Source organism: Tamandua tetradactyla, chromosome 2 (assembly GCF_023851605.1).
Source record: "Tamandua tetradactyla isolate mTamTet1 chromosome 2, mTamTet1.pri, whole genome shotgun sequence".
In the NCBI taxonomy this organism is placed as follows: Eukaryota; Metazoa; Chordata; class Mammalia; order Pilosa; family Myrmecophagidae; genus Tamandua; species Tamandua tetradactyla.
The window spans coordinates 49,880,846-49,896,322 of record NC_135328.1 but is presented as its reverse complement, the minus strand read 5'-3'; the positions used below and the strand labels follow the sequence as shown (position 1 = coordinate 49,896,322).

Sequence of the window (15,477 nt, the reverse complement as noted above, 5' to 3'; positions counted from 1 at the left end):
GCCTGAGGCTGCAGCAACAGGACCTCCCTTGTGCTCTGGACTAGAGTGCACCAAAGTTCCTCCTGGGGCCTGACGTAGACTTGGAGCCTCAGCCTTATCCTTCATTCATTTGTTCACCCAGCTACTTAACAACCCCATGAGAGTGGAGCATCCACAAAAGGTAGGCATTATGCCAGGTGCTACAGATTCAGCAAAGAATGAGACACAGTAAACAAAAATGATTTAAAATGTGGCGAATGCCATAAAGAAACAATTGAAATAAAGATCTGAATTTAAAAGGATGAGCAAGAGCTGGATGTAAAAATATAAGGGGAAGAGCATTCTAGCACATGCACAATTCTGGGGTTGGGACTTCCCAGAGATCTTGCTTCTTTCAGGCAGAGCTGAGGCTTATATTTGGCATGTGGATGGAGAGAGCTGCTAAAGAGAGGCAGCCGGCCCCCTCCATCCTAAGGCTAACACCTCTCTGCCATGACCCCTATCCCTGCATCTCTTTCAGCCTCCTCTTCAGCATGCAGGGAGAGGACAGTGAGCTCTGGCCAGGACCAGCTGGGGTTGAAGTAACGGAATCAGGCAGCAGGAAGGGCATGGGTCCTCTAGCACTGTCTAAAGGGTAGAAGGAAAGTGTGGCTGTGGGAACTTCTTGGCACATGGAGGAGACCAGAGGTGTGGCTTATAGGATATTAACCAGATAAAGCTGAGAGGCCTAATAGGGAGGGTTCTGATTCAAAGTGGGTCTGAGGGAACTCAGAAGGACAGAACACTTTTGCATTTGAGTCTGCTCTCATCTTGCTCCAGAATTTTGGCATTATCTCCAGAAGAAATAGTCTCAAACGGCCAGTCTTTCCTATTGTTCCTTCTGTGGCTATAAAGAATTGCTTTAGAATTCTGCTGCAATTTCCTTTATCACTCTGATGGGAACCCAAACCTCCCTCTCCTTACCCTTCCTCCATTCCCCACATAGGTTAGGTGTAGGTCACTGAGCATCTGAAGGAACCATGTTGATTGATGGGGGTGAGGTGTTCCAGAAAAGGAATAGAAATGAGAAGGTAGAAACATGATTGGCATCGGGAGCTTTCCTTCTAATCACCTTTGCTCACCTTTTCTCATGCCTAGAACAGGCAGAGTGCTTTAAAGTGTGGACTTACCCAGCCCACACAGCTACACTATAAGGCAAGCAGTATTATTATCTCCATTTTGTGGATGCGGCCACTGAAGATCTGAGAGGTAAAGTGACAAAGATAGGAAACAGCAGAATTTGGGTTTGAATCTAGGTCTGTCTGACTACAAAACTTGGGCCCTTAATTACTAGGAGACTGTGTGTTTCCTAAATAAATGAATAAAATTGATGCTCCAGAAAGACTGACCCATCTGTGTCTGATGACACCAAATATCCTGGACATCTTGAGCAACTCTCCAGGGCATATAAACCTGAGTCTCGACAGCAGTCATAATGATAAGGGTCCAAGTAGCCTGGAGAAGATCCTGGTGTTTTCTCAACCCCACACATGCTCCCAACCAGGGGTCCTGTGCTTCCTTCTCTTGGAGCTGTTTGGTTCCAGACTCCAACATTTAGGCTCTTTCAGGGAGTTCAAGCACAGAGGCATCCCACATGTGCCCATATGATCAGAAGTCTGGACAGGTTGGAGCAGGAAGGCTGGGACAAGGAATAGCAGGGGCTCCCAAGCCTGCCAGGCAGCAAACTCAACTCTTCCCTTTACTCCAAGGTCAAGACCAACCCTGGCAACCATGTTTGGACTACTGGTGGATTTGCTCCCACTCAAGGTGGCTACGATACCTGCAAGATCTTCCTTGGAAGAGACTAGTCTTGGAGAGCTGCTTCCTGGTTCAATTCTGAGCGACAGTCTGAAAACAAAGATTTTCATAAGATCAGATGTGCTCTGGTATATCAGAGGGGGAACTGAATATGTTTGTGCATAGGATGGGGAGATCAGATTGCTCATAAAGGTTATTCTCCTTATGGAATCCAAATATACTGCATGGTTGCTCCAGATCATAGCCACTGCTCTCTGAGGTCTTCAGGGAATTCCAAGTCTAAGAAACAATGGTTAAGAGAGGCAAGGTAAAAAGCATATTCATGGCCAGTCATTTACTGAGCATGGATGTGCTAATTTTCACAACAACCCTATGAACAAGGTCCATTTACCATCACTGTTTTATAGATGAGGAAACTGAGGAACAGCAAGGTTATGTAGCTTCCTCCAATTCACAGGGCCAGCAAATGGCAGAGCAGGAATCAAATTCGGGACTGCTGAATTCAAACCAGGGCTTTTAATCATTGCACTGAGCTCCCCCTCATCAGATGCCCCTAGAAAGGCACAAGGCAATGCATAGGATATAAGGACTGGCACCTCGATATTGTTTTTTTTAAGCACCAGGTAAGACTTCTGGGTGAAAAAAACAAAGTGAGACCAGATGCCAGACTTTTCCTTTCCTAACAAAACCAACAATTATAAAAACTTATGAGTAAAAGAGCTCACCAGCTACAACTAAATCAGGGGAAGGGGCACAGTCTCAAGCCATAGACTTAAAAAAACTAACATCCATCAAAGGAAAAAGAGGATTTTGAAGCCAGAACAAGAGTTGCAACATGGCTTGCCCCTCTAGCTCTCTGAGCATTCTCAGAAGCTCCGAGTGGGTTCTTTATTTTATTATTATTATTTCTCATGAGAAGCAACAGATGCTGGGGAGAAATGGATGAAATGGGTGGAAATAAAGGCTCCATTGGAGGATGATTTGGAATCTGAGGATATCCCTTTCTGAAATGGGTTATAGTCCAACCCACTCCCCACCAACTAGAAGGAGAAAACCCTGATATAGGCCCTTAATTGGGGCCAAATATCTAACTGAGATATTTCTGTGCTCACTGCCTGGATGGAACCTGAGTCCTTCTCTCCTCCTATTCCTCAAACTATGGAAGAGGGGAAAGACCAAGACTCCCTGGACCTGACAGCACAGCAGGGGAGGACAAGAGGCCCATATCATGCACGTGGGAAGAGGGTCAGACATTTCCCTCTATGTATCAGAGCCATGGAATATACAGATGGAGACTCTCAAATGGGAGCAGGATGAAAAGAAATGGTATGACGACCAAGCAAATATCCTCTCACAAAAAAAGTAAAGAAAAAGGAACATAGTACTGTCCAAAGAACCTAACCTAGAAGGCAGACCCAAGGAATAGAAGGAAATCTCTCCAAATGCTTCAAGAAATAGAACAGGTTTTTTAAGAACATGGATAAAAAAACTAAAACCTGAAAAATAAGATGATAAAAGAAAGGAGTAAGATGAAAAGGAAGATTAAAGACCTCAAGTAACAAACCAAAGACTGAAATAAGAGAGGGCTAAATGAATAAATACTAAGTAGAAACATATCACCAGAGTGACTGTTGATGGAAAAAAATGGTGATTATAGCCATTAGAAAGAATCTAATGGATAAGGAAGGCATAGAGGATCCAACATAAGGGTTCCTGGCATCCCTGAAATAGAGGAGCCAAAAGATTGCAGAGTAGTTTTCAAAGACATAAACTAAAAGAATTTCTCTGAAATGAAGAAAGAGCACACCAGGTTCCAGGGAAATTTGGTAAAGAACCTTCTACTCTGAGGCATTCACTTAATAAGCTTTTGAACTTTAAGGAATTCTTCACTCATGAGACAGACAAAATGAGTCACTCACAACAGGAAAACAATCAGATTGACTTCAGAATTCTCTACAGCAACATCCCATGCTAGAAGACAATGGAGCAAGGTCTGCAAGTCCTGAGGGAGAGAAGCATAGAGCATGTCCCAGAAATGCGAAGCTCAGGAGATACAGATATTTTCATGAAAGAAATCAGGGAATCAATGACCCGTAAGCTCTTCTTTGGGGGGAGGGTGATGGGGGCTACTTCATTATGAAATTCAGCTAAATAAGTGATTGATTTAAAATAAAGACTTAAGGAATGGAGAAGCTGTAGTGAAACAATGGGTGGTAAGAACTGAATCTGAAAATATTAGTAGGAATTATGATTCCTGAACATGATATTTATGCTACAAACTTGAACTATGTGGTAATAATAACATAATTAACAAAAAATTGGGGGGTGATAGATGGAGGTGAAGGAAGGGGGAGAGTGTTAATGTTCTCATTTTTCATAAGTAGAGTGAACTGACACTGTTGGCAATCTCCTAATGTTTTTCTGGATATTCATTTATTAATCTTAGAAGGATCTTCTAGGAAATAATATTTCCTGTGTAAAGAAGCATTTATTTGAGGAGCAGCAAGTCCTTATATTTTTAGCTTAGTTCCTTTTTCAGATTAAATTAAACAAAAAATAAAGTTGATGCTTTTAATTAAAGATAGCAAATATAATATGATCTGATTTTAATAAATTCTATTCTTGCATGCATCCATCTATCCTCCTGTGTATAAATGCATAGAAAAACATCTGAAATAGTTCACTTACTGCTAATGGTCATTCTTTCTATGTGGTGGGAATTTGGATAGTTTTTCTTAAGAAAAATAAAATAGAATAAAAGCCAAGAAGAACAAAGCATTGGTTGGGCTCCTTGGCACAATATCTGCAAAGCAGTGTTAGAGATGCAATATAATAAATCTAATAACTAAATCGTTGCATTCTTTACGGGTGGGGAGCAAGTCTCTAGGGTGAGATGGGCTGTGGAGTGTGGTCTCCTCAAGCACAATCACAAGTCCCACCCTCCTGCTGCATCTTGGAACCAGGCCCTCCCTGGAAAGGATGCCCTCAGTGGGTCTGGAGCCAGGGGCTAGAATGCATGCTTCCTCCCTGGGTTCGTCTACTTTGACCATATCAAAGGGCCTCTGTAAAATCCAGGCTGACTTTGTTGTTTAGGATCAAGTGCTGGGGGTGTTAAATATCCTTTATAATGGAAGAAATAATTAGAATGGAAATAGTAATTACTCACAATTGGCAACTTGTCTAAAGATTATCTCATGGTCAGAAGCATTTATAGACCATTTTTCTCCTTAAAGGATATTAGTGTTAATGAAAAACTACTGTCTCTTTAATCTCAATGCTGGTGAATGGAAAATATTATTCTAGAGCCTAAGTGAGGATAATTTTTTGCTCCAGTGTACTCTTTTCAGGAATAGCAAATGCTTTGTAAATAAAATATTTAGAGCTCAATTTGTGGCAGACATAATTGTAATAATAATCTTCTCTGGCCTTTATCTACTGTTGTTACTATTACATAATATATCACAATTTTATCATTTATTCTATTTTAAGAAATTATTATACAACAGCTAAAGATATGTCTATGACCTAAAAATGGGCTGATCATCAGAATTACCTGGGAAGCTTTGAAAAACTACAAATTTCCAGTCCTCACCCCAGACTCTGTTAAGTGATTCTGGTTCACAGCCAGAACTTGAGACCCACTACTGTAGAGTCGGCCAGATAGGTAGCTGTTAAAACAACCATTTCCAAGGTCATGTATCTGGGGTTTTTCTAGAGGCCATGGTTTTATACAGTTTTCAATGACTTGGGTTAAGAGAAAATAGTCTAATCAAATTTTCAGAATCAAACTCAGAGGAGACAAAAAATACCCTGGATAATGAGATTAAAAAAAATCATGGTATGTTGGAAGCAACTAATAGGATGAGATTTAAAAGAATACATATGGAAGGTGGGACAAGAAAGCAGTGAGGGCAGGGCAAGATGGTGATGTAATAAGGCATAGAATTTAGTTAGTCCTCCAGAGCTTCTAGTAAATAGCCAGGAAGTTGCTGGATCAATTGTTTAGGGGACTTCAGTGACCCTAGACACACATCTTACAACAGTCTGGAACGGTAGAACAGGTGAGGTCCCATAGAAAACTGTATGTTTCCCAAGCCATGGAGGCTAGCACCCAGGAATGGGGTCCTGCCCTGAAAAGGATTTTTCTTTTTCTCTTTTGTGGCTATGTTTCTATGGATTGATTACTCTTTGGATACAGTTGCAAGGCTTCTAGGGCTCCATGGCCTGAGGCATAGGCAGAAACAGGCTTGTTTGAGAGCTTGTCTGGAGCCCGTGCCTTTCCCAGGAGAGGGATGGGGCCCAGCTCAGGTGGAATCTCTCCCTCAAGGAATTCAGACCCCAGGTTCTGGAAAAGAGAAGTGATTAAAGCCAGCCTAAAACCTCTCCTCTGTCTTCACCACGCCCCCAGCAGGAAAAGTCTGCTGAAGTTAAAGCTATCACATCACCTTGTGCTGGTGAGACCTGCAGGCAAAAAAGGGCCACATACTGGACAGGGTAGGAAAAACACAGAGTCCAGAGACTACATAGGAAAGCCTTTTAATCTGCTGGGTCTCACCCTCAGGGAAAACTGACACAGGTGACTCTTTCCTCCTGAGAGGAGACCAGTTTGGTCTGGGAAGATCTGACTGGGGTTTATAATACCTAAGTAGACCCTCCTAAGGGGTGGAGGAAAGGCATCATACAGGCAGGGCAAGAAACAAAAAAAAAAAAAAACAAGAACTGAAAAATTCTGATCTATTAAACAAAACCTAAGGTAGAGGACTAGAATAAGCTGAACTGAATGTCAAAGGACAGACAGACAACAAAGTCATTCAGCAAGAAAATCCTAGGGAAAAAAAAAGTGAAAACAATCTCCAGAATAAACTAATTAAGGTAATTAAATGCCCAGACACCAGCAAAAAATAACAAATCACATTAGGAAAACTGAAGAAATGGCCCAATCAAAGGAACACATCAACAATTCAAATGAGATACAGGAGTTGAAACAATTAATTCAGAATGTTCCAACAGACAAGGAAAACCTCATCAAAAATCAAATCAATGAATTGAGGGAGGATATAAAGAAGGCAAGTAATGAACAAAAAGAAGAAATTGAAAGTCTGAAAAAACAAATCACAGAACTTATGGGAATGAAAGGCACAGTAGAAGAGATGAAGAAAATAATGGAAACCTACAATGTCAGACTTCAAGAGGCAGAAGATAGGATTAGTGAACTGGAGGACAGGACATCTGAAATCCGACAAGCAAAAGAAAATATAGGGAAAAGAATGGAAAAATATGAGCAGGGAATTGAATGACAACATGAAGTGCGTGAATATATGTGTTGTGGGTGTCCTAGAAGGAGAAGAGAAGGGAAAAGGAGGAGAAAAATGAATGGAAGAAATTATCACTGAAAATTTCCCAACTCTTATGAAAGACTTAAAATTACAGACCCAAGAAGTGCAGTGTACCCCAAAGAGAATAGATCCAAACAGACATACTCCAAGACACTTACTAATCAGAATGTCAGATGTCAAAGAAAAAGAGAATCTTGAAAGCAGCAAGAGAAAAACAATCCATCACATAAAAGGGAAGCCCAATAAGACTATGCATAGATTTCTCAGCAGAAACCATGGAGGCGAGAAGACAGTGGGATGATATATCTAAGATACTAAACAAGAAAAACTGCCAACCAAGAATTCTATATCCAACAAAACTGTCCTTCAAAAATGAGGGGGAAATTAAAACATTTGCAGACAAAAATTCACTGAGAGACTTTGTAACCAAGAGACCAGCTCTGCAAGAAATACTAAAGAGAGCACTAGAGACAGATAAGAAAAGATAGGAGAGAGAGGTGTGGAGAAGAGCATAAAAATGAAGACTCTCAGTAAAGGTAAAAAGAAGGAAAATTAGATATGACATATAAAATCCAAAAGACAAAAATGGTAGAAGAAAGTACTGCCTATACAATAGTAACACTAAATGTTAATGGATTAAACTCCCCAATCAAAAGACACAGACTGGCAGAATGGATTAAAAAACAGGACATATCTATATGCTGTCTACACGAAACACATCTTAGACCCAAGGATAAACATAGGTTGAAAGTGAAAGGTTGGGAAAAGATATTCCATGCAGATAACAATCAGAAAAGAGCAGGAGTAGCTGTACTAATATCCAACAAATTAGACTTCAAATGTAAAACAGTTAAAAGAGACAAAGAAGGACACTATGTAGTAATAAAAGGAACAATTCAGCATGAAGACATAACAATTATAAGTATTTATGCACTGAGCGGGAATGCTCCAAAATACACGAGGCAAACACTGAAAAGAGAAATAGACACATATACCATAATAGTTGGAGACTTCAATTCCCCACTCTCATCAATGGACAGAACATCAAGACAGAGGATCAATAAAGAAACAGAGAATTTGAATAATACAATAAATGAGCTAGGCGTGACAGACATATATAGAACATTACACCCCACAACAGCAGGATACAGCTTTTTCTCAAGTGCTCATGGATCATTCTCAAGGATAGACAATATCCTGGGTCACAAAGCAAGCCTCAATAAATTTAAAAGGATTGAAATCATAAAAACACTTTCTCAGATCATAAAGAAATGAAGCTGGAAATCAATAACAGACAGAGTGCCAGAAAATTCACAGATATATGGAGGCTCAACAACACACTATTACACAACCAGTGGGTCAAGGAAGCAATTACAAGAGAAATCAGTAAATATCTTGAGGCAAATGAAAATGAAAGCACAACATATCAAAATTTATGGGATGCAGCAAAGGCAGTGCTAAAAGGGAAATTTATTGTCCTAAATGCCTATACCAAAAAAGAAGAAAGAGCAAAAATTGAAGAATTAACTGTCCACTTGGAAGAACTAGAGAAAGAACAATAAACTAACCCCAAAGCAAGCAAAAAGAAAGAAATAATGAAGATTAGAGCAGAAATAAATGAAATTGGGAACATCAAAACAATTGAGAAAATTAGCAAACCAGAAGTTGGTTCCATGAGAAAATCAAAAGATTGATGGACCCTTAGCAAGGCTGACAAAAAGAAGAGAGAGGATGCAAATAAATAAAATCAGAAATGGAAGAGGAGACATAACCACTGACCCCACAGAAATAAAGGAAGTCATGAGAGGATACTATGAATAACTTTATGCTAATAAATTCAACAATGTAGATGAAATGGACAACTTCCTAGAAAGGCATGAACAGCCAACATTGACTCGAGAAGACATAGATGACCTCAACAAACCAATCACAAATAAAGAAATTAAATCAGTCATTAAGAAGATCCCCAAAAAGAAAAGTCCAGGACCAGATGGCTTCACATGTGAATTCTACCAAACATTCCAGGATCTAGTACCAATCCTGCTCAAACTTTTCAAAAAAATTGAAGAGGAGGGAAAGCTACCTAACTCATTCTACGAAGGCAACATCACCCTCATACCAAAGTCAGACAAAGATATTACAAGAAAAGAAAACTAAGGCCAATCACTCTAATGAATATAGATGCAAAAATCGTCAACAAAATTCTAGCAAATTGAATCCAGCAACACATTAAAAGAATTATACACCATGACCAAGTAGGATTCAACCCAGGTATGCAAGGATGGCTCAACATAAGAAAATCAATTAATGTAGTACACCATATCAACAAATCAAAGCAGAAAAACCACATGATCATCTCGATTGATGCAGAAAAGGCATTTGACAAAATTCAACATCCTTTCCTGTTGAAAACACTTCAAAGGATAGGAATAGAAGGGAACTTCCTCAACATAATAAAGGGAATATATGAAAAGCCCACAGCTAATATCATCCTCAATGGGGAAAAACTGAAAACTTTCCCCCTAAGATCAGGAACAAGACAAGGATGTCCACTACCACCATTGTTATTTAACATTGTGTTGGAAGTTCTAGCCAGAGCAATTAGACAAGAAAAAGAAATACAAGGCATCAAAAATGGAAAGGAAGAAGTAAAACTCTCACTGTTTGCAGATGATATGATACAATATGTTGAAAACCCTGAAAAATCCACAGCAAAACTACTAGAGCTAATAAATGAGTACAGCAAAGTGGTAGATTACAAGATTAACACTCAAAAATCTGTAGTGTTTCTATACACTAGTAATGAACAATCTGAGGGGGAAATCAAGAAAAAAATTCCATTTACAATTGCAACCAAAAGAATAAAACATTTAGGAATAAACTTAACTAAAGATACAAAAGACCTATACAAAGAAAACTATAAGAAACTGTCAAAAGAAATCACAGAAGAGGGCCATGGTGGCTCAGCAGGCAAGAATGCTTGCCTGCCATGCAAGAGGACCCAGGTTCGATTCCTGGTGCCTGCCCATGAAAAATAAAAAAAAAAAAGAAATCACAGAAGACCTAAATAAATGGAAGGGCATACTGTGTTCATAGATTGGAAGACTAAATATAATTAAGATGGCAATTCTACCTAAATTGATTTACAGATTCAATGCAATATCAATTAAAATCACCAAAACTTACTGTTCAGAAATAGAAAAACCAATAGCCAAATTTATCTGGAGGGGCAGGGTGTCCCGAATAGCTAAAAATATCCTGAAAAAGAAAAATGAAGTTGGAGGCCTCACGTTACCTGACATTAAGGTACGTTATGAAACTACAGTGGTCGAAACAGCATGGTACTGTCATAAAGATAGATATACTGACCAGTGGAATAGAATAGAGTGTTCAGATATAGACCCTCTCATCTATGAACAATTGATCTTTGATAAGGCAGTCAAGCCAACTCACCTGGGACAGAACAGTCTCTTCAATAAATGGTGCTTAGAGAATTGGATATCCATATGCAAAAGAATGAAAGAGGATCCATATCTCACATCCTATACAAAAATTAACTCAAAATGGATAAAAAAAAACCTAAACATTAGATCTAAGACCATAAAAATGTTAGAAGAAAATGTAGGGAGATATCTTATAAATCTTATACTAGGAGGTGGTTTCCTAGACCTTACACCCAAAGCACGAGCACTGAAGAAATAAATAAATAAATGGGAACTTCTCAAAATTAAACACTTTTACTTTTGCGCATCAAAGCACTTCATCAAGAAAGTAAAAAGATAGCCTACACAATGGGAGACAATATTTGGAAACAATATATCAGATAAAGGTCTAGTATCCAGAATTTATAAAGAGATTGTTCAACTCAACAACAAAAAGACAACCAATTACAAAATGGGCAAAAGACTTGAACAGACTCTTCTCAGAAGAGGAAATACAAATGGCCAAAAAGGCACATGAAAAGTTGCTCAACTTCTTTGGTTATTAGGGAAATGCAAATCAAAACCACAATAAGATATCATCTCACCCCCACCAGAATGGCCATTATCAATAAAACAGATAATGACAAGTGTTGGAGAGGATGTGGAGAAAGAGGCACACTTATCTATTGTTGGTGGGAATGTCAAATGGTACAACCACCGTGGAAGGCAGTTTGGCAGTTCCTCAGGAAGCTAAATATAGAATTGTCATATGACATGGCAATACCATTGCTAGGTATCTACTCAGAGGATATGAGGGCAAGGACACAAGCAGACATTTGCACATCAATGTTTATAGCAGCATTATTTACAATTGTGAAGAGATGGAAACAGCCAAAATGTCCATCAATAGATGAGTGGCTAAACAAACTGTGGTATATACATATGATGGATGCAGCCGTAAGACAGAATAAAGTTATGAAATATGTAACAACATGGATGGACCTTAAGGACATTATGCTGAGTGAGATTAGCCAGAAACAAAAGGACAAATAGTATATGGGCTCAATGATATGAACTGACATTAGCAAATAAACTTGGAGAATTTCACTGGTAACCGAGACCATCAGGAGATAGACATAGGGTAAGATATTGGGTAATTGGAGCTTAAAGGATACAGATTGTGCAACAGGACTGATTGTAAAAACTCAGAAATGGATAGCACCATACTACCGAACTGTAATACAATTATGTTAAAACACTGAATGAAGCTGAATGTGAGAATGATAGAGGGAGGAAGGCTGGGGGCACAAATGAAATCAGAAAGAAAAATAGATGATAAAGACTGAGATGGCATAATCTAGGAATGCCTCGAGTTAGAATGATAGTGACTAAATGTACAAATTTAAAAAGTTGTTTCTGCATGAGGAAGAACATAGGAATGTCATTACTGCAGGGTGTTGAAAATTGATAGTAATTAATGTTTTTAAAATTTTAACTTATGTGTGAGACTAAAGCAAAAATTGTTTTTTTTTGGTACAAAATCTATATTTTGACTAGCACATTTCCTAATATAACTTATGTAGACAGCTTAATTGAACACCATAAGTACACGGAACCCTGAGTAGGACATGAGATTTTGTTGGTTTGTCCAGAGTGATGCCCCAATAAATCCCAGAGTGATTTGAACAGTGAATAAAGAAGTATTTGCAAAGACCCCTTCGGGGAATGGTGAGAAAGGGGGAAGATTCAACCTCCCCAAGTTGAATTCTTGATACTCTCACAAGCAGTGTGGACAATCAAAGTTATAAGCTGAGCCCCCAATCTTGGGGTTTGTTAATATGAAACTTAACCCAACAAAGGATAGGTCAAGCCTACTTAAAATTAGGCCTAAGAGTCACCCCCAAGAGAATTGCTTTGGATGCTCAGATGTGGCCTCTCTCTCCAGCCAACACAACAAGCAAACTCACCACCGTCCCTGTCTACATGGGACATGATTCCCAGGGTTGGACCTTCCTGGAAATGTGGGACAGAAATCCTAGAATGAGCTGAGACTCAGCATCAATGGATTGAAAAAACCTTCTTGACCAAAAGAGAGAGCAGCGAAATGAGACAAAATAAAGTGACAATGGCTGAGAGATTCCAAACAGAGTTGAGAGGTTATTCTGGAGGTTATTCTAAGCATCAAATAGATATCACCTTGTTAGTCAAGATGTAATGGAGAGGCTGGGGGGAAGTGCCTGAAAATGTGGAGCTGTGTTCCACTAGCCATGTTTCTTGAAGATGTTTGTACAATGATACAGCTTTCACAATGTGACTGTGTGACTGTGAAAACCTTGTGTCTGATGCTCCTTTTATCAACCTTCAGGACAGATGAGTAAAACATATGGAATAAAAATAAATAATAGGGGGAACAAATGCTAAAATAAGCTTAGATTGAAATGCTAGTGATCAAAGAAAGGGAGGGGGGTAAGGGGTATGGTATGTATGAATTTTTCCTGTTGTCTTTTTATTTCTTTTTCTGAATTGATGCAAATGTTCTAAGAAATGATCATGATGATGAATATGCAACTATGTGATGATATTGTGAGTTACTGATTACATATGTAGATAGAATGATCATAAAAAAAGGGGGACCCATATAGGCAGGGCAAGATGCAGAAAAATGAGCTGAAAAATTCTGATCAGTTAAATAAACAGAAACTATGCTAGAGGTGTAGAATAAATTGAACTAAACTCCAAAGAACTGATAGAGGACAAAGCCAGCCAACAAGAAACACTAAGTTAAAGAGTGAAAACGATGTCCAGAATAACTAATCAAGGAAATCAGATGCCTAGGCAAAAATTATGAGACATACTAGGAAAAATGAAGATACGGGCCAAAGGAGCAAACTAACATTTCAAATGAGAGACAGAATTGACACAACTAATTAAGGATGTTGAACAGACATGAAAACTCACATCAAAAATCAAAACAGTAAGTCAAGGGAAGTTATAGCACTTCATCTCTTTAGATGAAGGATATAAAGAAGGCATTGGGCAAACATAAAGAAGAACTTGAAAGTTTGAAAAGAGAAATGGCAGAACTTATGGGAATGAAAGCCACAATAGAAGAGAAGAAAAACATAATGGAGACCTACAACAGCAGATTTGAAGCAGCAGAAGAAAGGATTAGTGAACTAGAGGACAGGACATCTGAAATCCTACACACCAAAGAACAAGTGGGGAAAAAATGGAAAATATGAGCAAAGTCTCAGGTAATTGAATATCACCATGAAGTGCATGAATATACATGTTATAGGTGTCTCAATAAGAAGAAGAGAAGGAAAAAGGGGCAGAAAGAATAATAGAGGAAATAATCACAGAAAATTTCCAATCTCTTATGAAAGACATAAAATTAGAGATCCAAGAAGCACAGTGTACCCCAAAGAGACTAGATCTCTTGCTAATCAAATTGTCAAACTCAAAGAAAAAGACAGAATTCAGAAAGCAGCAAGAGAAAAGCTATCCATTACATACAAGGGAAGCTTAATAAGACTATGTATAGGGTTCTCAGCTGGAACCATAGAGGCGAGAAGCAGTGGTATGATATACTTAAGATACTGAAAGAAAAAATTTGCCACCAAGAATTCTATGTCTGGCAAAACTGTCCTTCAAAATTGAGGGAGAGTTTAAAATATTTTCAGACAGACACTAAGAGAGTTTGTGAACAAGAGAACTGCTCTACAAGAAATAATAAAGGGAACACTACAGGGAGATTGGAAAAGACAAGAGAGAGAAAGAAAGAAAGAATTTCTACAGGCAGTAGAAATGAAGACTATCAGGAAGGTAAAAAGAGAGAGAGAGAAAAAGGAGATATGGCATATAAAATTCCAAAGGTAGAATGGTAGAACTACTGCCTTTGCAGTAATAACATTAAAAGTTAATGATTTAAATTCCCCAATCAAAAGATACAGACTTGCAGAATGGGTTAAAATACAGGAACCATCTATATGCTGTCTATAAGAGACTTACTTTAGACCCAAATCTAAAAATAGGTTGAAAGTGAAAGACTAGAAAAAGATATTTCACACAAACAGCAACCAGAAAAGAGCAGGGGTACCTATACCAATATTAGACAAATTAGACTTCAAATGTAAAACAATTAAAAGAGACATAGAAGTACACTATATATTAATAAAAGAGACAATTCATCAAGAAGACATAACAATAATAAACATTTATGCAACAAGCCAGAACACAGCACACCCTGACAACACTGAAGGGAGAAGTAGACACCTTTATAATAATAGTTGGGGAACTTCAATACAGTGCTATCATCAATGGACAAGAACATCTAGAGACTCAATAAGGAAAAAGCAATTTTGAATGGTATGATAAAGGAATTACACTTAATAGACATTTATAGAACACTATATTCCACCACAACAGGATATACATGCTTTTCTTAAGTGCTTGTGCATCATTCTCCAGTATAGATCACACGTTGGGTCCCAAGGAACATTTTAATAAATTTAAGAAGGTTGAAATTATACAAAACACTTTCTTAGATCATAGTGGAATGAAGCTGGAAATCAGTAACACGCAGAAGGCCAGAAAATCCACAAACATATGGAGGCTAAACAATACACTCTTAAACAACCAGTGGGTCAAGGAAGAAATTACAAGAGAAATCAGTAAATATTTTGAGGCAAATGAAAATGAAAACACAAAATATTAAAACTTATGGATGCAACAAAGGTGGTGCTGGGAGGGAAATTTACTGCCCTATGTGCTTACATTAAAAAAGCAGAAAGAGGAAATTAACTTTTTACCTGGAGGAACTAGAGAAAGAACAGCAAACAGAAGGAAAGAAATAACAAAGATTAGAGCGGAAATAAATGAAATTGAGAACATGAAAACAATAGAGAGAATCAATAAAACCAGAAGTTGGTTCTTCAAGAAAT

The 15,477-nt window shown here is 38.3% G+C and overlaps 1 protein-coding gene across 21 annotated transcripts in view; it reads right to left on the bottom strand.

Moving 5' to 3' along the window:
- Positions 1 to 15,477, bottom strand: part of RALGPS1 (Ral GEF with PH domain and SH3 binding motif 1) — a 617,170-nt gene that overhangs the window by 41,447 nt on the left and 560,246 nt on the right. For all 21 annotated transcript variants that reach the window (XR_013169371.1, XM_077145262.1, XM_077145266.1 and 18 more), the window contains one exon: positions 1,799 to 1,866. Coding sequence is in view for 20 of the 21 variants with exons in the window: in XM_077145262.1 (XP_077001377.1) it covers positions 1,799 to 1,866 (68 nt within the window). In the remaining variant the exon portion in view is untranslated. The remainder of the gene's footprint in view (positions 1 to 1,798; positions 1,867 to 15,477) is intronic.